Source organism: Canis lupus, chromosome 5 (assembly GCF_011100685.1).
Source record: "Canis lupus familiaris isolate Mischka breed German Shepherd chromosome 5, alternate assembly UU_Cfam_GSD_1.0, whole genome shotgun sequence".
Classification (NCBI taxonomy): domain Eukaryota; kingdom Metazoa; phylum Chordata; class Mammalia; order Carnivora; family Canidae; genus Canis; species Canis lupus.
In genome coordinates this window covers 34,426,920-34,450,088 of record NC_049226.1, presented here as the reverse complement: position 1 = coordinate 34,450,088, position 23,169 = coordinate 34,426,920, and the positions used below count along the sequence as shown (strand labels likewise).

Sequence of the window (23,169 nt, the reverse complement as noted above, 5' to 3'; positions counted from 1 at the left end):
GCTCTGTGACACTCACCTGTGCTGCTTGACTCCTCTTAGCTTTCTGTTTAACGAAAATGGTAGGGCTGGTTTTGGATGAGTCTACATGATACACGGGCATCAGCTGGAGGTAGACAATCCCACTCAAGAGTGGCTCTGACGCATGATGGAGAAGGAAGATCTTCCACGCACAGAACTTGGAGGAACACCTATTTTTTAAAAAGATCTTATTTATTTATTTATTTATTTATTTATTTATTTATTTATTTATTTATTTGAGAGAGTGAGAGGGAGCATGAGCAGGGAGGCAGAGGGAGAAGCATACTCCCCACTAAGCAGGGAGCCCAATGTGGGGCTCGATCTCAGGACCCTGAGATCATGCCCTGAGCTCTGTGCTCAGCTTGATATTCTCTCTCTCTCTCTCTCTCTCCCCCCCCCCAACCTGCATGCTCATGTGTGTGCTCTCTCTCTCTCTCTCTTTCTAAAATAAATAAATAAATCTTTTTTAAAAATGTGACATATGTCCACACAATGGAAATGAGTGATCTCCAGCCTCGCACAGTATGGACGAATCTTGCAAACACAATGGTTGGCAAGACAGTAACAACTTTGAGACTCTGTTTAAATAAAAAGTCGTAAAAAAAAAAATCACAGGTAAAACTAAGATATGCTTTTCAAACCTAGAAAGTAGTCCCTCCTCAGGGCTGGAAAGAGATATTTCTATATGTATTTTCTATACCAATAAAAAGTTGGGTTTTCTTTGATGTCCCTGGTCATCCTAATTTCTAAGGAAGAAATGCTATTTCCTCACTGTCACCCCTGGGGAACTACACCCTGCCCCCGCTTCCTGCTCAGTCCAAATAAAAGTAGGACATCATTATGATTGGTCTTCTGGTTTCTGGCAGTTTGAACACTTTAACAGGTTTTTACTTTTCTATGTGTCTTCTTCATTTCTAATCCACAGCATTCCCTTACGTAATTAAAAAATTCAGCATTTGGGATAAATTCTTAGTAATTTTTTAAACATTTTATTTATCTATTCATGAGAGACACACAGAGAGATGCAGAGACACAGGCAGAGGGAGAAGCAGGCTCCCTGTGGGGAGCCTGATGCGAGACTCGATTCCAGGACCCCAGGATCATGCCCTGAGCTGAAGACAGATGCTCAACCATTGAGCCACCCAGGTGCCCCAGTATTCTTTTTTTTTTTTTTTTTTAAGATTTTATATGTAAGTATTCTCTATGCCCAATGTGGGGCTTGAACCCACAACTCCAAGATCGAGAGTTGCATGCTCCACCAACAGAGCCAGCCAGGTGCATAAATTTTTCATGCTTTTAATCATTCAGGAAGACAACAATTATCTTCTTGTGAGCTGGATCTATGCTGGATCTGTCCTCCCAAGAGTCCTGCAAGATGGGACTGTTGGGCTCATTTTACAGACAAAGAAGCTAAGGCACATGCAGGGAGGTGACACAGATTGACTAAGGAGAAACACCCCAAACTCTGCTCATGTCACATTTCCCAGGGGTTCATTCTGCAACAGGTTCCATCCTGCTTAAAAATTTTCTATGCTTCATTCCCGCCAGAGAGGGAAGGCCAGATGGCTTGCAGCCACATGGGTCTGAGCTACCTGGAAGCGTCCAGACCCAGGGTTATAGGAATGGATGGCTGGATGTTTGCACTGAAAATCCCAGGTCCTGATCCCTAATGCCCAGCCCCGAACTGCAGAGGAAACCTCCAATAGTCAGGCTTGCCAGAGAGCTTTAAAAGTCCTGGCAGGAACTCTGAAATCAGACCCGGCCAGCATGTGTCCCTGAATATCAGAATAGACACTATATTTACCCTGAAAAGCCCTTCAGTGCACTGACAGCTATAAATAGTCATTAGGGCCCAAGCAAGTGGCCTTAACACATGGATTTCCTTTCAAAAATGCAGACCCATTTTAATTAAATTTGTAATTAACCTCTGGGAGGGCAGGCCCCGGATTCCATTTGCTTTTGGACACACCGTGAGTAATTTCCTATTCATTGAACGTTTGGGGATTAGCATGCTCGCTGGGTGCTTAGCTCAGAAGCAGCCCTCTGGGAGCTTGCACAGGACCTGGCTCCCTGGAGAAGACACATGGGCTCATGGTGAACGCACCCTGTAGCCTGGGACCAGGTGTCCCCGTCAGAGTCTCTTTGCAAAGCCAGAGAATTTTCCCTCTGTTTCCCCCAGAACAAGATGGGAGTCACAGCCGTGCTCATGCTGCCTCTGCTGCTCCTGGGAATCAGCGGTCTCCTCTTCATCTACCAAGAGGTGTCCCGGCTGTGGTCCAAGTCAGCCGTGCAGAACAAAGTGGTGGTGATCACCGATGCCATCTCAGGACTGGGCAAGGGTAAGCCAGCTTCTCGACCTGAAGGACGAGAAGTGGCAGGATGGCCACCTGGCCAACCTGCCAGCGGGAGGGGGAATCAACGCTGTGTCCTCTCCGAGAGTCTGTCATTAACCAGCAAGTGTCTTGTCTTTGGGGGCTGTAGCTCCCACGCCTGAGACATGAGGGGATTGGCATAGCCGGGCTTGCAAACTCACAGGCTTGGAGCCAAAAGGGGTCTGCAGATGTGATTTGCTTCACCTTCATCGGGTTCTGGAAATGTTGAAATGCAAAGTCCTTCACTGGGGCGGCATACCAACTATGAGCCCAGACTTGGGCGCTGGATTGAGTTCCGGGCTCCATCACTTACTGACTGGTGACTGTACTTGTCTGCTTTGGATTTCCCATCTAGGAAAGTGAGGATAATTACTAGTAGTCTTTACCTCACGGTGTTGTTGTGGAAGGAAGGAAGGAAGGAAGGAAGGAAGGAAGGAAGGAAGGAAGGAAGGAAGGAAGGAAGGAAGGAAGGAAGGAATCGATGGAAAGCATGTAGAAGCACTCAAGTGTGCATAGTGGTGATAATGATGCTGAACACATTTAGGCAAAACAAGTGCACTCTGGTGCACCACACACCCCACTCATCCCTAGTGTATTGCACTCAGGCTAATTAGTTCAACCACTTACCTCCTGGCCTTGAAGGTACATATGTTTGTGGCCTTTGAATTAGATGGTCTTAGGGGGCTTTTCTCCTGGAGACATGAGGGCAGGCAGTGTCCTTAGGTTTGTTAAGATTCTATCTCTCCTAACGATGGTTGTGCAGCCACCTACAGGATAATTTGGGGGCACCTTTTGTGGTGGTTTGTGTTATTTTTAATTGAATGTAGAACCCACATGGCCAAACATTCAACAAGTGTCCGGTGGGTCCATTATGTGCTGTGTATTGAGGTGAGCATGGTGCCTTCAGGGAAGGGCTGGCACCCATTCCCGTGGTGCTGCCATCATGAGAACATTTGTAACCTCCTGTTCAGGATTCTCTAAGAACTTCATTCCTTGGGTCTCCCAAAGGGAGCCAATCCACATGCTTCGGAAGACAGGATCAATGTCAATGGGTGGTTAACTCAAGCTCACCGTGTGACATAAAAAAACAAAGCAGAACAGTTGAACTGGGTTCTCTGTGTGTCCCTCCATGTGTCCCAGGAGCAATTCCCAAGGAGGACATCCTGCATCATTAGATTCAGGGCTCTAAAGGGAGGAGAGATACAGACCTCAACTTCTACAAGGACGAGCTAGGGCACACACTTCTGTCAACCAGACCAGACACGAGACAAGAGGGACAAGTGGTTGCCCTGAGCCAACAGAACAGAGACACTCACCTACAGACACTCAGAGGCCGTCCTTGGGGGAAACCTGTTCTTCCAACAGAACCTGTCCCTGTTGCATCAGGCCAGCTGCCAACATGAGACCCCCTTCCTCGTGGAGCCTTCTCTGCCACAGACAGGGCAGGGTCTTTCTTCTTCTCGGAGGGCGTCCAGAAAACTGGCCTCTGGGGTTCCACGGTTCCTCCTATAAACACTCCGCTGTTATCACACTCCTTGCGCCGGGGGGTACGCGTGTGTTTCTCAGTTGGTCCGCTAGATGAGCTCCCTCCAGGTACAGCCTGTGTTTTATTCACCCTGGTGTCCCATCACCTAGCTCCAAGCTTGGCATAGACTATGTACTCCCCCCCCAAAAAAAAAAGTGTATTTAATAAGTGCCTTTAAAAGCAACCATCTTATGAAGCAAGGCACTCCTTTGGCCATGTATGTGGTCATCTCTTTGCCTCGTTGGTTTCTGACCAGATTCCAATATGATCAGAGAACATATTCTCTACGATTTCAATTCTTTTTCTTTTTAAGATTTTATTTATTTATTGAAGAGAGAGAGCGAGAGAGCATGAGCATGAGAAAGAGAGCACAAGCAAGGGGAAGGGCAGAGGGAGATGGAGAGGCAGGCTCCCTGAGGAGCAGGGACCCCAACATGGGGCTCGATCCTGACCCCGGGATCATGACCTGAGCTGGAGGTAGATGCTTAACCCACTGAGCCACTCAGGTGCCCCCGTACAATTTCAATTCTTTTTAAATTTGCTGAGGTGTGTTTTATGGCCCAGGATATGGCCCATCTCAGTGCACGATCCACAGGTGCCTGGAAAGGGTGACCTCCTGCTGTGGTTGTGCAGAATGTCCCACAAAACCTCGATCAGATCCCGCCTGTCCGGAAAGCTGTCCAGTCCTGCATCCTTCCTCCCTGTCGCTGGGAGATGTATATTTGTTTCAGGAGCTCTTTAAATTTATTTTTAAAGTCTCATTCGGTCATAGTGATACACTGCACCAATCGGGTACCTGAGAAATACAACCCAGGGGCAACGTGGTATCTTCAGGGGATTGAGGCCTGGTATCGGTCACGACTCCCGTCACCGTTCTGTTGTGCTGGGTCTTCTGGACCCACTCTGGGAAAACAATGCAAAGCAGAAAGAAAAAAGTAAATCCAAACATTCAGAAGTAACCTGAGAAGGGGGGCCTGGGGGGCCTTAAATAAACGCCTCGCTGGAACGCGCCGCTGAGCGCAGGGATCGCAGGACCACACGGCTCCATTCCTCAGGTCTGGGGCAGGATAAAGTGAGGGGCACGGCGCCGATGACACGGGCCACACACGGTCCCCAGCGCATCCCACACCCGTCCCCTGGGACCTGAGTGAACCCAGCCGGGAGCGCGGGTTTCCGGAGCAATCAGACAGGGATCAGGACCCCGGACCCTTGCCCGGAGCCCACGCAGCTCGGCCCCATCAGGAATCAGGTCACTTTGTACCTTGTCGGCAGTGAGAGTGACTCTCAAAATACTTCACCACTGTGCTTGAACTTGAAGTGTTTCTCAAATTGGGCTGCTTGCTTCTCAATCATCGGCCTCTTAACAGGGGCCCCAGGTCATCCTTTCGCCCGAAGTCAGGCGGTGGCAAGTGCGGGGCAAGGAACCGTGGAAGGCGGCCTCAACTTATGTGTGTTGCGTGGAAAAGAAAAAGCTTGGTGCCAAGCTGCCCGACGCGAGGTACACGGAGCCCGGCTCCTGAGCCGACCTGATCAAGAATCAGACCAAGAACGTCTGAATATGCTAGAAGGACTTATTTGGGAGGGGGACTTTAGGCTGGCTGTCTCGAAGCAGGGGTAGCACCATCCACTGGGCTCCTGCCTTCCGGGCCCACCTGGGAGAGGCAAGGTGTTCGCAGAGAAGAGGGGGTGGGTGATGGTCAAGAGCACTCCTGGCTGCCTCTGCAAGGAGGCCAAGGCCACAGGCCCCTCCCCAGCCCCCGCGCCCAGCGTGTAGATGTAGAGGATGAGTGGGTGATGAGACACCCCCGCATGCTCCTTTCTGGGGGTCGGGGCATGGACCAAGGGGCAGACCCAAGCCGAGAACCCAGTACCTCCATGAGAATGTCACTGCTTGGGGTCACTGCCTGGCCTTCTACCTCCAGGTGAAGTCTCTTTTGGTGAATTCCATTATAAACTCTAATATATTAAAAAGGATTTTCAGGGCAGCCTGGGTGGCTCAGTGGTTTAGCATCTGCCTTCGACTCAGGATGTGATCCTCGAGTCCCAGGATCGAGTCCCGCATCGGGCTCCCTGCATGGAGCCTGCTTCTCCCTCTGCCTGTGTCTCTGCCTCTCCTCTCTGTGTCTCTCATGAATAAATAAATAAAATCTTAAAAAAGAAAAAAAAAAAGGATTTTCAGTTAGGGGTGCCTGGGTGGCTCAGTCGGTTAGGCGTCTGCCTTTGGCTCAGGTCCTGATCCCCAGGGTCCTGGGATTGAGACCCGCATTGGGCTCTCTGTGCTGTCTTTCTCTGTCAAATAAATAAATGAATCTTTTTTTTTAAAGCATTTTTCAGGTAAAAAGAACAGAAAACACACCTAGAACCCTGCCCACTTGGAAACACGTCTTTCTGTTTCCTTTACAACGCTCATACATGTAGTCAGCAGTGACCATCTGATGGGCGCCGTGTTCTGGGCCAGCAGGAGTCAGGGCGGCAGCAGGACAGCCCACCCCACTCTCAAATTCATGCAGCAGAGAAAACCCTTCCTCTGTGTCCCGATTTTTTAAAAACAATCTAATAGTCTCATGACTTTTCTGATCACTATTAGATTATATAAGACCCTTTGGGCATGATAGGTGCCCTGACACACCATCAATCCTTCGTTTTAGAAATTGGGACGCCCAGTCCGAAGCGTTAGAAAACGTGTGGATTTTCATTGAGGTTAATGCCCTCTTCCATCTATTCACCCAGACCCAGGGGCCAGAAAGTTTGCTCCTCTTTCGAACTCTTCTGGGGCTGGAGCAGGGGGCCAGAAGGGAAGCAGGAGGGAGCCTCATCTGGCTGACACTGTCATGGGGCTTCAAGCTCGTGGCCTGGCATCTGTTTAAAACCAAGTCTGGCTCTTTCTCTGCGGCCACTTCTGCGGGTCCTTCAGAGCCCCTCCCTGGGAACATCCGGCCCCCATTTCCACGAGGCCTGCACACTCCACTTGCTCAAGTCTCTCTCGGCCCCGGGGTTTAAGGGCAGGCACTTCTCCTGGGCCCTCTGTTTTAATAAGATCCAATCAAGGTTGACGGCAAAAAAAGGGCATTTATTATCTGCCACAAGCAAGGTTACCGGGAGCTGGCTCTCAAAGCAGCACCTCCCAGAGTAAAAAGCAGTGTGTTTTCATTGATCGGCCCCACGAATGCATCAGCCGGGTAGCTGCCCTTGAAATCCAGACTCTTCTGGCTTTAGCCAGCCCCGTGGTCCCTTCTGCCCCTTGCTGGGATCTTGAGTCCCCTCTGGTTGGACACTGCAACAACAGCTAAGCCTTTGCGGTTGGTTCTAATTAGCTAACACCACTGCCCTGTTGACAGAACCTCAGCAGAATTCAAAACAGCTCCCATGCAACCCACAGCTTATGTCTCCTCCATCGAGCTTGTGAGGCTGGGTCTTTGGAGTGCAAATGCCCTGGGACAGCCAGGTCCTCCTCTGCTCTGCTCTGTGCAAACCTGTGGCACCCCTCCTCATGTTGGATTTTGCAGGTGGGACTCAGACCCCGTCCCCCGGCTCCACGGCCACAGGGAACCCAACAGCAGGCTGTTCAAATGGTCCCAGTGGAGACAAAGGGCAAAAATCCACATCTCAATTCTCTCCCCAAATCCTCCTTCAAAGGCCACTCTCTCTCCTCTTCTTTGTCCAATTTGTGTCCTATTTGGAGGATAAGGCAATATTGAACTCCATAAAACAGGGTTTTAGTGATTTCCTTTGAAAATACGCATCTGGGTTGGCAGCGCACTTCAGAATTTTACATCTGTTTGATCTCGGTGCGCTGGTCAAATTTTCCATTTAAAACCCTGTTACACGTGCGTCTGTGCAATTTAACATCTCATTACACACAGAGTCAGCGCATGGCACGGAAACACCAGTTTCTGCAACATCAGTTTTAAAGGCTTCGAAATATTCAATAAATACCATCATTGATTGACCAGCCTCCCGTATATCGGACATTTATAACCATCTCCACCTCTTTACTGTTATAATAGCACCGAGATAGACAACATGATAACTGTGTCCACTCAGACATTCTTAATTATCTCCTTAGAATAAATGCCTCGTAAATGAAATAACCCGGTCAAAGTCTATATTTGGCTTTAAGGATTCTATCCAATTTTTCTTCCAAAAGATTGTGGCAATTTACACTGCCACCAGCAGGGAATGTGTGACTCTCCCTGAATTTCATTTTCAATTATCTGATGGATGAGAATGAACGTTCTGTTTTAAACTGCATGTCTTTGTTCTTGGCACCAAACTGTCACCTTCTATATATTAATCAGCTCTTTGTGATTCTCTTATGAATTGCTTACTCATCTCCCTAGCCAACTTCTTCACTGGGGTCTTCGTTTGGCTTTCTTATTGATTTATAACAGGTCTTTGTAGATCAAGTAAATTAGCCCTTTTCTGACATATGTATTTTATTTTATTTTTTAAAAAGATTTTATTCATTTATTCATGAGAGACACACAGAGAGAGGCAGAGACACAGGCAGAAGGAGAAGCAGGCTCCCTACGGGGAGCCCCATGTGGGACTCGATCCCAGGATCCTGGGACCACAACCTAAGCAGAAGGCAGACACTCAACCACTGAGCCACCCAGGTGCCCCCTGACATATATATTTTAAATAGATTTCCTCAGGGTGCCTGGGTGGCTCACTTGGTTAGATGTCTGACTCTTGATTTCAGCTCAGGTCATGATCTCAGGGTCCCGGGATTGAGCCCTGCAACAGGCTCTGTGCTTAGCACGGAGTCTGCTTTACATTCTCTCTCTCTCTCTGTCTCCCTCTCTCTCCCTCTGCCCCACCCCTACTTGCACTCGTGCTCTCTCTCTCTCTAAAGTAAATAAAAATCTTTAAAAATAATAAAAATAAATACACTTCCTCAAGTCTTGGTTTTATTTTTCATTCCTGTTTTCTGCTGTAAGGAAAGGATTTTTTTAAGGATAAGAAAATCTATAGATCTTTTCTGTTACAACTTTTTTCCTTTGAGGTCAGGCTTCTAAGATCTTTCTCTAAAGCAAGTTTCTCCTTTCTTCTAGTTCTTTTATGGCTCTGTTTTGACATTTAACTGTTTAATATATTTTAGTGTATCACATTCTCCCCAATAGTTAGTTAGGAGTTCAAATACCACATTTTATTTCATTATTTTTAAAATTCCACTTTTTCAGTAGTATGTTCTTTACCCATTGATTCATCCTGCTAACTTTAAAATACACCAAACTCTTATGAATTCTTGGCTCTATTTTAAATCAGTATTTCTATCCATACTTGAGCCACAAACAGGCTGCTTTAATTTCTGTAGCTTTATCATGTATTTTAATAACTGATGGTTGGTCTATTCCTATTTTTGTTCACCAAACTGTTCATTGCTTTTCTTATGCATTTATTCTTCCAAATAAGGTTTGTAAACTATTCCAAGTAAAGTTTAGGATCTTTCCATCCCTTTCCAAGACATGTTGGGATCTTGATTTACTGCATCAAATTCACTTGGAGATGGATTAACATCTTCATTGAGTTCCACCATCCAGAATGGTCATGGACACCCTCTTTCTCAACAAAGCATCTATATTTAGAGAAATCGTCCCTGCCCTGTGGTCCCAACAACTCAAGGTGACATTTTTAACACCTTTATTTCTTGGTTTTGGTTTCCCTTGGTCAGCAGAACTGTCCACATCCTCCCTCCTCCCTGCTCTCATCACACACATTACATCTGCTTCTAGACCTCACTGGGACCTCCCATCTGTCCCCCACCCCTGCTCCTATCTGAGACCGCAGGGTCCAGCATCTCAACTGCTCTCCCCTCATATTACAACCCCCTGCCCACAATGCCTGCTGATCACGTCCCATTTGGCTCCCTACCAGTGGACATTGCCTCCTCAGGAGTCACACACCTGTTGTACCCACAGTCAGTAGACATAAGTGAATAAAAGGCTGGTCCTCTTACCTCCAGGTGGGACACCTCTGCATTTGCGTTTATACTCCAGAACCTTCCTTGGATCCACCCACACCTAGATTTTCCCTGAGACCTTACTCCCGGATGGATTTTCTCTAAAGAGCATTCCCTCAATAAAACCTGGCTGCCTGAGTCCCTGCCTCTAATTCTGCTTCTGGGAAACCCACCCGAGACACAGCCTCATGTGGTCACCATAGGAATTAAATGATCTAATATATGCAAATCTCTTTCAACAGTCCCTAGAACAAGTAAACACTCAAAATATATTAGCTTTTATTGTTCTTAAATATCAGTATTATTGCTACACGAGACTACTGGGTGTCTACCAACCTTTGCCCCGTTGAGAAAGCCCTATGTTGGGTGAGTCAGGAATTTGGTTCAGAATAAAATTAACTAGACACAAAGCAGGATTATTGTTTTTTCTTTTTTAAATAAAAATAACCCTGGATGGAGTATCTACCCACAGAGAAAATGTGCAGGAAACGGGTGACATTAGGAAAAAACCCACGACGGCTGATTCCTATATCTTTAGATTAAGATATATCAAGGGCTTTGATCCTGGAGGGCTAGGTGGTCAGGATCATCCCTCTGTCCAGCTTAAGGAAGAATATCCTAATAATCAGAACCATCCCAGGAAGGAAGGGCCATGTCTCTCCACCCTGATCCCCTTCACGGGAGGTAACCACGCAGAGGCTGGAAATGACAAAAATAAAAGTTCAAGCCCCGGGAGGAGGTTGAATGAAATGACCTCGGGACCCTGTGGCCCTAGGACTTTTGAGTTCTTTGAAATCTTGAATTCGTATGATGGAGGCTCATCATCTGGGGCTCCATCCCCACGGTGCACCCCGCCCTCTCTCCTTCTCCTCCACAGAGTGCGCTCGGGTGTTCCATACTGGTGGGGCAAGGCTGGTGCTGTGTGGGAAGAACTGGGAGAGGCTACAGATCCTGTATGACGCCCTCATCAGTGTGGCTGACCCCAGCAAGGTAAGACCTCCTGGCAGGTGGCTGGGGGAGCTCCTGGGCACCCTTAGCAGTGCTTGGGCTACGTGGGTGAGATTTGGTGCTTGCTTTGGGGGAATGGGAGGCAGGGCTCTCACTCATCTTGACACAGGCAAGGGCTGGCTCATCTTGACCATTCCAGGAACTTGCTCCCTGGCAACTCACCCTCCCCACCCCCTATCGTATTTAAGTCAGAGCCAAAGCAGATCCAGACACTAGCACATGGCACAGGTACGGGCATGATTATAAGCCCTTATGGCTGACTTTTAAAAAGTAATATATCAGGGGCGCCTGGCTGGCTCAGTTGGTGGAGCGTGCGACTCCTGATCTTGGGGTTGTGAGTTTGAGCCCCACGTTGGGTGGAGAGATTACTTAAAAATAAAATCTTTAAAATAAAACCATCCCTCAAATGATATTCCCTTCAAACAAGTCAGGGAAGTGAAGTCACTTTCGATGAAGTCACTGGGAGGTGAACGTTTTCCTGGAGGTGGCAGGTTTCAAAGCGTTTCTGGAGCCTTGTTTAGAGAATTGCCTTTGGAGCTCTCTTGACATTTTGGTTTTGTTGTGTTTAATTCTCCCTTGATGTTGTTGAATTAGTTTTTGGAAACAGCCCAAAATAATTCACATTTGAGAAGATGGAACAGATGGGACAACTCAGCATTCAGGTTATGTTTTAGGGGGATGTTATCAGGTAATCATTTAAAACGAGGTTCTGAGGTCAATTGTGTGGGAAATACTGAGGATAGCCAAGCTTGTCTGGTGGGTTCCTTTACTGCAGGACTTCTCAGAGCCTTTGATATACTCATGTGCATTGTGTATCCCCAAGAAGGATGTGTAAGAGTCTGTGTTTCCTAAACACTTTGACCAGGGAACCCTCTTATCAGGACTAATGTTTGTCAAACACTGGAATTGCATTTATCACATGGTATCATGACTTTTCCAACCTGTTCCCTGCTCTAGACCGTGAGAGTCTCAATGGCAATTGAATATTTCGGACTGAACACAATGCCTGGCACCTAGTGGTGCTCCAAAAATATTGTGTGGAGGGTACGATTTTTTTTAATAATAAATTTATTTTTTATTGGTGTTCAATTTGCCAACATACGGAATAACACCCAGTGCTCATCCCGTCAAGTGCCCCCCTCAGTGCCCGTCACCCATTCACCCCCACCCCCCGCCCTCCTCCCCTTCCACCACCCTAGTTCGTTTCCCAGAGTTAGGAGTCTTTATGTTCTGTCTCCCTTTCTGATATTTTGGAGGGTACGATTTTGGTCAAAAAACAAAATGTGGCTACAGAGCATAGTGAAGGATTCCCCTGGGACTCCTAGGCCTGTTTGGAATGCCATTTACAAAAAGGAGCTCATAAATACTTCATAACATCACCATTGGAATCCATGCTCGGCCTCCCCTGTTAAGGGTGATTTTCATCTGGATTGATCAGTTCTGGCCCCTTTGGCCGACAGTTCAGTCTTATTACTGCATTTTTGCATGTTTGGATTCCTGGGGTAGCTGTGGTACCACGAATGGACTCCCCATCTGCTTCCTTCCTCCCAGAACCATTTCCACTTTTCCCTCTTCATCTCTATCTTGAAGTCGTTCCATGAATTCTGAATTCCAAAAAGGGGTGGCTCTCATTGAGGGCCCCCAGGATCTGTGACAGAGAGGTCTTCCCACACACAACCTTGACTCTCTCATTGGTTCAGCAGACATTTACCCCAAAGCTGGTCCTCTTGGACCTCTCGGACATCAGCTGTGTCCAGGACGTGGCCAAAGAGGTCCTGGACTGTTACGGCTGTGTGGACATCCTCATCAACAACGCCAGCATGAAGGTCAAGGGGCCTGCCCATAAGATTTCTCTAGAGCTCGACAAGAAGATCATGGATGCCAATTACTTTGGGCCTATCACGCTGACCAAAGGTCTCGTGAGTTTGACCTTCCTGCAGATTTCTGGGCCACGGGCTGCTAGAGAGGGCTCTGTTACATTATCAGACAGTCACCCAATTCTGGATGCGGTCTCCAGCCCCCCTCGGGAATATTCCTATTTATTTGGTGAAAGCTTTCAACATTCCGGCTATAAATGTTAATAAGACAAAAGGGATTTTGAAAGTATCTTGCTAGTATATTCCAGCCTCCCTCTTTGGATGCCTTCCTTCCCACCCAAGCCCTGCCCTTTATCCCCAATTCCTACTCATTTCCATGGCTCCCGCCTCCAATCCCATTCCACATCTCTGGACCATTGTCTTCATGCTTCACATACATTTTGATATATCGACATGGCCTTTGATCTGTTCCCACCCATGTCAGTTGGTCAAGGATAGAGATTCTGTCCTCAGAAATAAAGAAGAAAAAGATTTATCCCCAAACTACAAGAGGCCCAGTGTAGTGTCCTTCCCTTTGCAGGACCAGGGAGAGCAGAATGGGTAAAAAAGGGTAAAATGGCAGCTCTTATTTAGAAAGACCCCACCGCCAAGTTCAAATGCAGGTCTAGAACCTGGGAGGTGGGGCTGGAGATGACAGGGAATGGAATTGAGAGTTGAAGCTACCCCCTCCCCCCCGTGAAAGTTTGTCAAAGCAGAACCCCAAAAGGGAGTAGATATATATACCTGGAGAACTTCTGAGCTTCAAATGTGAGGAACCCTGGAAGCATGGTCTTAGAGCTGCCTTGTAAACAGCCACAATCTCCAGGATAGTGAGGTTTGGGGCAGCAGGACAGAGGAAGGGATAGGTATCTGAAGCAGAAAGATGACTTTCCAGAGCTTCTGAAACGATGCCCCAGAGATAATGGTTTCCTCTAACGCACATCAGGCAGCCTTCAGGGTTCATCAGCATCAAATGAGGGATGCAGGGGATAGCAGGGGGAAAGCCAGAGCTGGTTCACCTTCCTGGTTGGGACCTCCAACTTGCTAAGAGACTCTTGCTAGAGTCACTAGCTCTGGGCCTTGGTTTGCCCATCTGTAACAGGCAGGGGCTCAATGTCAAAGTCATTGATTTTTTTTGCCATATCTCCATTCTACCTGCATGTACTGTGATTTATTTCATTCTCTAAATTTCTGTATTTCCAAAGTCATTCATTTTTAAGGGAAATCTTTATCACATTGCCATAAATTAAAACCCCCCTCCCTCTCAATAAATAGAAGGTCCTTGACAATAGAACGAAGTAGCAGTTTCTCCCAAGATGCAGGGCTGGGGCCTTTCCTCTCTTGGTTAAAAGATCCACGCCTTCAAGAGAGGTGTTAAAGACACATAAGGACCCAGAGAGGGGAATCGGAATGGGATGATCTAGGACCTATCTCACCACTGAGATCCCTGTCACTTCTGTACATGGGGAGGGGGGGGGGGAGGGGGGGGGGTAGGGTGTCGCTGAAAACCACCCCGAAATCCCCAGGAATGGGGTCCAGCCTGCTCTTAGGAAACACGGGAGTAGGGGTGTCCCTGTTCCTGTCCACTTGTCCTGCTGTAATCAGATTTCCAGGGAGGTAGAGGGGTCCTGCATGATGAAGGGGGTCTGCAGCAGGCTGTCTGCCTGCTCGGTCTGCAACGTGTAACCATGACCCACTGTCCTGTGCTTTCCAGCCTTGCTTCCCGACATGATCTCCCGGAGGACAGGCCAGATTGTGTTAGTGAATAACATCCAAGGGAAGCTTGGAATCCCATTCCGGACAGCTTGTAAGTTGTTATGACAGAAACATTATGTCTATGTCTTATAAGACAGGGGAGGCCGTGTCTAGCACTAGGCATGCGGTTATGGGGTGGGGGTGGCGTCCACAGGTGAGCTGGTCTATTGGTTTTTATTTCATGCCTTCAGTTCCTACTTCTGAGCACCCATGGGACTCTGTGTTCCTCAGCCCCAGAGGCTCACGTCCCCACAGGCGGTCAGGGCCTGCCCTGGCTGAACACCATCAATCCCTCCCAGATGGACACCCCTGAAATGGGAAGGAAGTTAGGGTTCATCATACCCCAGTGGTGGCTCTAACTCCCCCACCCACCCACAAGCTCTAAGGAATGTCCACTCTACTCTTTCTGAAATCCCTGAAAAGGTTCTTGTTTTCCCAACCGATGACCTCATCCATTTGCAGTGAATTTGGTGAGCAGCTCAGATGGACAGGACCCCCCCAGAGCAAAAAAGGCCAGGAGGTGGGAAAGGAGACCTGCTCGGGGCTCACTGGGGTATCGAGCTGTCCCTGGGACCCTGGAGAAATCACTTGGTACCAGCTCTACTGGGAAGGAATGGGAACTCATGCCTGGGCCGGGCATCTTCTATCCATCTTTACCACCACCTGCCAAGGGGGGTATTATCCCCATTTTATATATAAGAAAACTGAGCCTCGGGGCACCTCTGTGGCTCAGTGGTTGAGCATCTGCCTTCGGCTCAGGGTATGACCCCAGGGTCCTGGGATAGAGTCCCACATTGGGCTCCCCGCAGGGAGCCTGCTTCCCCTCTGCCTGTGTCTCTGCCTCTGTGTGTGTCTCTCTCATGAATAAAATCTTAAAAAAAGAAAGAAAGAAAACTGAGCCTCAGACAGATAAAGCAATTTGCCCAAGGCCCGCAGTGGACAGGTGGGTGGCTGAGCCGAAGCAGACCCCAGCTGTGCCTCGATCCACCACTACCCCAGAGCTCCGTGTCCTCCTCTGCGGAGCAGGGGCAAGGCTGGGCGACATGAGAGTCCTCTTCCAGCTGAGCTGGTGGGAGCATGTGCGCAGGCCTCTGTGGCAGTGCTCCTGCCGGGGTGCAGGGCCGGGCCCCCCACCGACCCCCAGCTGTCTCCTCCAGACGCTGCCTCCAAGCACGCCGCACTGGGCTTCTTCGACTGCCTCCGAGCCGAGGTAGAGGAATACGACGTGGTTGTCAGCACCGTGAGCCCCACTTTCATCCGGTCGTACCACGTTGATCCGAGCCAAGGAAACTGGGAGGCCTCCATCTGGAAATGTGAGCTTTCCCAGGGAGGCTGGAGGTGCAGGTCCCGGGAAGGGGGCAGCCTGGGGGCCACTTCCTGAAGCCCGAGACTGGGGGTGGCCGCCCACCTGGCCAACAGCAGGGAGGGGCCCCCCAAACTGCAGTCCCGAGGCACCGGGGGAGCGGGGAATCCTAACCCGCATCCAGCAGACCAAGGCCCGGCTGGGCTCCGTCACTCACAGGCTCTGTGACCTTGGCCGCGTCACTGCCTGTCCTGGGGTCTCAGTTTCCCGAGAGGAACAGCCAGATCTGATCTTCCAGAACTTCCTACCCCTGCCCCCCACTTTTCCCTGGGAGGCAGCACCAAGTAGATGCTGAGAGTCTGGCACCGGCTTCCCTATACTTGAAGCCGGCCTCGGTTGGATGCTCAGTGTTCCAACACAGGCAATTCGTTGTGAGCTCTGTGCCTCAGTTTCTCTTTAGGCAGTGAGGAATGACTATAGTGCCTGCCTTGCCAGGCACACAGCAAGCGCTCTATAGATGCACCGGATTATTACTGCTGTTCCAGAAGGCTCTGAACAGGGAGCTGCTGCACCCTGCTCGAGGCCCTGTCTACACCAGGGAGGTGAGATGGATCAAGATGTGGGCAGGAGGTTGCAGCTTCACGACAGCTGTAAACATAGCTCCTTAATTCATCTGACACCTTCTGGCTTGAGCTCTTTCTCCTGCTTACAACAGCTCACAACCCACCCCCACCCCGAAATTAATAGGGCAGGAAACTATGTCCACTTCACGGATGAAGAAACTGAGTCACGGGGGGTGGTGAAGAGTGTCCCCCGGGTTCTCAAGGTCCCTGGAAGCCCATGACTCCAGACCAGGCTCCCCCTTCCCAGTCTTAGGGCACCCAGAGGCTATAACCCCCGCCCCTCCTGGGGGCTTTTTAGTCTTTTTCAGGAAGCTGACCTACGGGGTGCACCCTGTGGACGTGGCCGAGGAGGTGATGCGCACCGTGAGACGGAAGAAGCAGGAGGTCTTCATGGCCAACCCCATCCCCAAAGCCGCCGTGTACATCCGTACCTTCTTCCCAGAGTTCTTTTTCGCCGTGGTGGCCTGTGGCGTGAAGGAGAAACTCAATGTCCCAGAGGAGGGCTAGGTGCTGGGGGCCACGTGGGTCAACTCGAGGGGAATAAAGGCTTTCTGGCAAGGTGCAGGTCCCCTGTCCTCTAACTCTGGGGCCCAGCATAAGCCACGTCCCTGACCTACCGCTGCCTATGGGAGATGCCCCAACACCAGCCCGGTCTCTGCAAGGGCCCTGGGTGCCTCCCACTGGACATTCCCAGGACACGCATCCAGAAGCTTCTTGACTCTGTAGGGTGACACAGAGCAGAAGAAAAACAGGTACCATAATGGGTCCAACCCCGCATAGACACACACACTTGTCCGACCCCGCATAGACCCCGCACACACTTGTATGCACACGTGCACATGTACACACGTGCATACACATGCACGCACACAGGCATGCACACACACGCATGCGCTCACATGCATGCACACTTACACACACACACACATGCATACACGCACTTTAGCCATCAGCCCGCTCAGAAACTTAGAAAAAAAACCACCTCCACTTTATACCACACTCACACCACACTGGGGTCAGCCCCCAGCAACAGGAGCAGGACTTGGCAACCCGCTTGGGCAGCCCTGCCAAACAGAACTCTCTGTGACGGTGCAAATGTTCTAGAACCTGCATTGTCCACGAGGGCAGCTGCTAGCCACAGGTGCCTGTTGACCCCTAGAAATGTGGCCTGCGCGCCAGAGAGACTGGATTCTGAATTATATCTCGTTCAAGCCACTGTGAATTTTAAACAGCCTCACGTGGCTAGCGGCCCCCGGGTCAGCAGCACAGCGGCGCTGTGACGTTCGCTCCTGGCAGCACATTTGAACCTGCCTCTTTCCTGGAGTTAACTGGTCGGAGCAGGGCCCGGGCACAGCTGTTTTTAAAACACTTCTGAGTTGATTCTGAGGCACGCCAGGGGTATCTACCTCATTGCAGCCTTTTTGTGCATTTGCAAAGGAAAACTCATTTAAAACCGTCATTCTGTTTCTTAGCAGGCACCTCCCTAACTCGTTCTTATTACACAAAACAGTTCATGATCCTTGGGATGTTGGAAAATATAGGGTACTTTTTTTTTTTTTTGCAGTAATATTGTAACTCTTGATGCAAACTTTTCTAATATTTAGAGATGAAAGAGGGCCCAAGTGTCCCCTTACCCCAGACCCAAGCCATTTACAAAATTGATATATATACTGTACACATAAGCAGGTGGGTTTTTTTTTTAAGATTTTATTTATTCATCAGAGACACAGGGAGAGAGGCAGAGACACAGGCAGAGGGAGAAGCAGGCTCCATGTAGGGATCCGGATGTGGGACTCGATCCCAGGACCCTGGGATCATGCCCTGAGCTTCATGAAGGCAGATACTCAACCCCTGAGCCCGCCAGGCACCCTGACAATTGTGTTTAAACCAGAATCTACAAAGTGAAATGCCCAGAGTCGCGTGATCACCGTGGAACCCAGCCCACCCTGTAAGGTTGATGATCAGGATGTGGTGTCAGAATTTAGGAGGGTCAGCGAAGCAGCAGGCAGGGCAGGCCGAGAGTCCGTCTTCTGTCCTTGGGGGAGATTTTGTTACTGTAGGTGGGGGAGCAGGTGCTAGAGCGGTGCTCAGGCCAGTACTAGTGGGGGCTTGCAGGTGGGGCGCGGGGGCAGGAAAATGCTTGAAAGCCGACTTGTGGTCAGAGACAGAGACAGAGATGCAGCTTCAGGACAGGAAGTGCGGGAGCCAGGGCCACAGGCAGCCAGTGCTGGGAGGCATCGGGGCTGCGCCCCCGGCCAAGCTTGGCCACCGCCCAGACCCAGGCTTCAGGTCCTGACCTGCTCCCTTCAGGACTCTGCCTCCTTTAAGTGAGTTCTATGGAGATGGCAGGTGGGGACGTGATGGACAGGGAGAGAGCATCTACACCACACAGAGCCACGAGGACTCCAAAGCGGGGGTCAGACCTCAGACCCTGGAACTCCCCCAGAGAAGCCATGTGGATTGATGAGGCAGGAAGAAGGACCTCCCGTGTGGTGGGTCTGCTCTGATGTCCCCCTGCCCACTGGTTGCCCTGCAGACGATGAGGTCAGGGCCCTGTAGGAGGACTGGCTGGGGGCACCCCAGATGCTCTAAAGTTGAATTTCCTGTCTCTGTACTTTGGTCGCCCTCTGGCTGGACGCCCCCGATTCCCTTTCAGATGCCCCTGAGTCCACGCGGGCCCTGCTGCCCTCTGGCGATGGGGTATCTCTCCACCAGAGGGGGAACAATTGTAATAAGCGGCGGAGTGGGGCAAGTGCCGTGCGCTATGCGGAGTGGCCACCAGGTGTCACTGTGGGCCCGAGCCCATCCTCCAGGTACTGTCCGCGGAGTCCCCGCCCCGCACAGGTGTAATCCCGCAAAATCCCACGCAGTTCCCAGTCTCCAGCGAGCACACCCCCACCCCGTGACCCTGCTCGGACTTCGCGGAAGCCAGTGACCATCCCAGACCACAGAGGGACACTGCAGGGCGGGAGGCAGCCCTCAGCAATCCATGCTAGGAGAGGTGGGGGCGGCTTCCTGGGCGCCCCCCGCCCCTCCCCCGCCCCCAGCCAGTGTCGACCAAATGTTAAAAATACGGAAAAGCAGAGAAGCATAAGGAAGCAGAGAGAGGGGCGCCTGGGGGGCTCAGGGGTTGAGCATCTGCCTTGGGCTCAGGGCGTGACCCCGGGGTCCTGGGATCGAGTCCCGCATTGGGCTCCCCGTGGGGAGCCTGCTCCTCCCTCTGCCTCTTTTTCTCTGTGTCTCTCGTGAATAAATAAATAACATCTTTAAAAAAAAAAAAAAAAAAGTAAGCGGAGACAAAAAGCGACCACATACCCTGGGAAGCACTCGACATTTGGGCACTTCTCAGAGCACAAGAAACTTTGAGGGTGTGTCACTTAGAGCTATGGGGGCCACGCAAAATGTGGCTGCAGGAAGACAGCACAGGAGAGACGCGTGGGAGGGGCGGGGGGCCGACAGCCTCCAGACCTGGCCCCTCTCCCTGTCCACGCTCCAGGAGGCCACCTTTGTGGACAGCAGCCCCGGCCCTGTCGTTGTGGCTACTGATGGGGCTCCACCGTGGGAGGTGAGCTGGCAGGAAGGGATGAGGCTGCCGTAGTAAGGCCCCCAGGTCCTCACACCCCCACCCAGATCACTTATGCAACCCCCACCCCCTGAGAGGGTCCCCTTGGGTTACACTCTGGAGCTGCTCCTTTTCCTGGTTCCTTGGATCTCAGGGCGTTCACGGGTCCTGGCTCATGAAGCCCTGGGTGCGTCATCATCTCTTGCTGGCCTCCCTTTACCCTGGACACCTCTCTATAACTAGTCCCTCCGTGAAACACCCCCCACCCTGCCGCTCTGTGATACCCATGTTGTAGGGAGATCTGTGGTTCCCCATAAAATACATATTGAAGCCCTAACCCAATACCCCTACCCTCCTCTCCAGTCCTAGCACCTTAGAAACGTGACCTTGCTTGAAAATAGGGTCATTGCAGATGTACCTAATTAACATGAGGTCACATTCGGGTAGGTCAGACTCCTAAATCAACATGACATTTGTCCTTATAAGACAACAGCTGGGGTGCCTGGGTGGCTCAGTGGTTGAACATCTGCCTTCGGCTCAGAGAGTGACCCCGGGGTCCTGGGATCGAGTCCTGCATCAGGCTCCCCCTAGAAAGCCTGCTTCTCCCTCTGCCTGTGTCTCTACCTCTCTCTCTGGGTCTCTTATGAATAAATAATTTTTTAAAAAAGATGAAAGCCGTGTGAAGACAGACACACAGGGAGAATGCCACATGTTGACCCAAACACAGACCAGAACGCTAGAGCTACAAGCCAAGGATCTTGCTTGCCAGCCACTGCCCAGAAGACATCTGTGAGGCCCCTGGGGAAAGTCAAGACCCAGAGGGAAAGAGGCCAATCTATCAAGGAGGCACAAGCATCCCTGGAGGTGTGCTTGCTTCCTGAGCCCAACAACTACTAGCTCTGTATGTCATCAGAGGATTCAGTAGCATCTAATCAGAGGGCCCTACTTGTTCCAAAATTGCTAGTGGGGATTTCAGACACCAAAACAAAGTCCTCCAGGGTTCAACTATGGCCTCCAGAATATTCCAGAGCAAATGTGCTCAGTGTCATCAGCAGAGAAGTTGGCTGCGAGGGGCAGGGCTGAGGATGGAGGGTCAGAAACACCAGGCCTGGAGCCCTGGAGGAGGAGCCATCAGCATGGCAGGCCGGGTCCAGGGCAGGAGGATGGACCCCAGGGCAGCCACCCAGCAGCAACCAGGCAGATATGGTCTCCTGAGCCAGGAAGAGCCCCACCAGCAGCCACTTGGCCTCCCTCACTCTTCCTGAAATCAGATGGTCTTCTCCAACTTGAGAATAATTGGCAAGCTGGTGGAGACACAAGAGCTAAAGTGAGCCACCCTGGTTGTCCTGGGCCTCTCACCCTCATTACTACTTTAATCCTTGAGAGTCCATTAATGACTTTGGGGGTTACATGTGGCATAAAGTCAACTCAAACATCTACTCATCTAAGTAACTGGAAATCCTATTTCAGGCATGGCTAGATCCAGGCAACCAAATGGTGCCATGCCACCAGGATTCAGCCTTTTTGCTTGTTTCTGGGTGTGTGTGTGTGGGGGGGGGGGGGGTTGTTTTTTGTTTTTTGTTTTGTTTTGTTTTTGTTTGTTTGTTTGTTTTTTCCATCTCTCAGAAGCATATTCCACTGGTGAGCTTCACTCTCAACAGACTCACCCCTTCATCAGGACAAGATAGACACCAACAGCTCCAGGCTCACACCCTACCTGCTTGAAACCTAAATAGAGATTACTCTTTCCCAATTGTTCAAACTAAGGTGCTGACATCCGCAGGGCCACATGACCTTACTGAAATCACCACCCGGTGTCTGATCACCCAGGCCTAGACCATGTGCCCATCCTAGGGCGGGAGAGGTGGGGTGCTTTTGGTGGACAGATTGGGGAATTCAATTCAATTCCCCATTGAAAATGAAAACTTTATTACAAGACATTTTGCAAGCAACATGGTCTTTCTTTGTATAGTTGGCTCTTGAACAACACAGGGATTGGGGGCGTTGACCCCACAGACCCAAAAATCTACATATATCTCTTGACTCCACCAGACTTTTTTTTTTTAAGATTTTATTTATTTATTCACAAGAGACCCAGAGAGAGAGGCAGAGACACAGGCAGAGGGAGAAGCAGGCTCCCTGCAAGGAGCCCATATGGGACTCGATCCCAGGACCCAGGGATCACACCCTGAGCTGAAGGCAGATGCTCAACCGCTGAGCCACCCAGGTGCCCGACTCCCCCCAGACTTAACCACGAATAGCCTACTGCTGACCTGAAAGCCTCACCGATTAAGTCAATTAACACATACTTTGTACAAAATCTGTATTATACACTGTATTCTTACAATGAAGCAAGCTAGAGAGAAGAAAATAAGGATAATAATAATACTGAGATAGGCTAAGGTAATCATAAGGAAGAGGAAGTACATCTATGGGGCTACGCTGTAAAACTTTGTGCACAAGTGAGAATTCTCGCTGGGAAAGACGAGGGAAGTGACGCACACTGAGCCTTTATGGTCTACCTGCCACCTTACTAGCCGCTTTTACGCACGACCTCATGCAATGCTCCCAGAGGGCCTCTGAGATGGGATATCTGTGGTTCTGTTTCCCCTGGTGAGGGAGGGAGAGGCTCGGAAAGCTGGGCAGATAATTCAGCCAGTTGCAGTCGTGTGGCTGGTCAATGGCACAGCGGGCCCTTGTGGGGGGAGGGGGACAGCCAGTGTGGTCGCAGATGGAGATGGAGATGGAGATGGAGATGGAGATGGAGATGGAGATGGAGATGATCCTCAAAGTGCCAGCCTTATCCCATGTTAGAACGGAGTAAGGCTTCCAAATGCAGAGCCAGATCATGCCCGCCATCCCCATGGTGTGCCCTGGCCAGCCGCTGTATCGGAGGATCTCTGGTGGCAAAAGTCAGTCAAGGACCTTCCATTGTGAAGGCTGAGCTCCGGTGCGGAGGTTTGGTGTGGACCCCATAGGGCTCTGTTGGCCGAAAGGGGAATGTCCAGGTGTATAAATAAGGGAGGAACCTGGGGGGCGTCTGGGGGGCTCAGTGGGTGAAGTGTCTGCCTTCAGCTCAGGTCATGATCTCAGGGTCCTGGGATCGAGCCCCCTGTTGGGCTCCCTGCTCAGCGAGGAGCCTCCTTCTCCCTCTCCCTCTCAAAAACAAATCACCAGTGTTCTTA

The 23,169-nt window shown here is 50.3% G+C and overlaps 1 protein-coding gene across 2 annotated transcripts; it reads left to right on the top strand.

Annotated features, from left to right (window-relative positions):
* The first annotated feature begins 1,826 nt into the window (after positions 1-1,826).
* On the top strand, positions 1,827-16,984 carry DHRS7C (dehydrogenase/reductase 7C). 2 transcript variants are annotated; one of them, XM_038536873.1, is made up of 7 exons: positions 1,827-1,988; positions 2,198-2,357; positions 10,755-10,867; positions 12,589-12,799; positions 14,456-14,548; positions 15,654-15,809; positions 16,721-16,984. In XM_038536873.1, the coding sequence occupies exons 2-7, from the start codon at positions 2,204-2,206 to the stop codon at positions 16,927-16,929; spliced, it is 936 nt and encodes a 311-aa protein (XP_038392801.1). In that variant the 5' UTR covers positions 1,827-1,988; positions 2,198-2,203; the 3' UTR covers positions 16,930-16,984. The 2 variants fall into 2 exon arrangements, with proteins under 2 accessions (XP_038392801.1, XP_038392800.1); XM_038536872.1 differs by having other exon boundaries at positions 12,586-12,799.
* The last annotated feature ends 6,185 nt before the right edge of the window (positions 16,985-23,169 follow it).

Coding starts and splice junctions, on each gene's coding strand:
- DHRS7C (XM_038536872.1), top strand. CDS start 2,204: ATGGGAGTCACAGCCGTGCTCATGCTGCCTCTGCTGCTCCTGGGAATC. Junction 2,358..10,754: donor CATCTCAGGACTGGGCAAGG/GTAAGCCAGCTT, acceptor TCTCCTCCACAG/AGTGCGCTCGGGTGTTCCAT. Junction 10,868..12,585: donor GTGTGGCTGACCCCAGCAAG/GTAAGACCTCCT, acceptor TCATTGGTTCAG/CAGACATTTACCCCAAAGCT.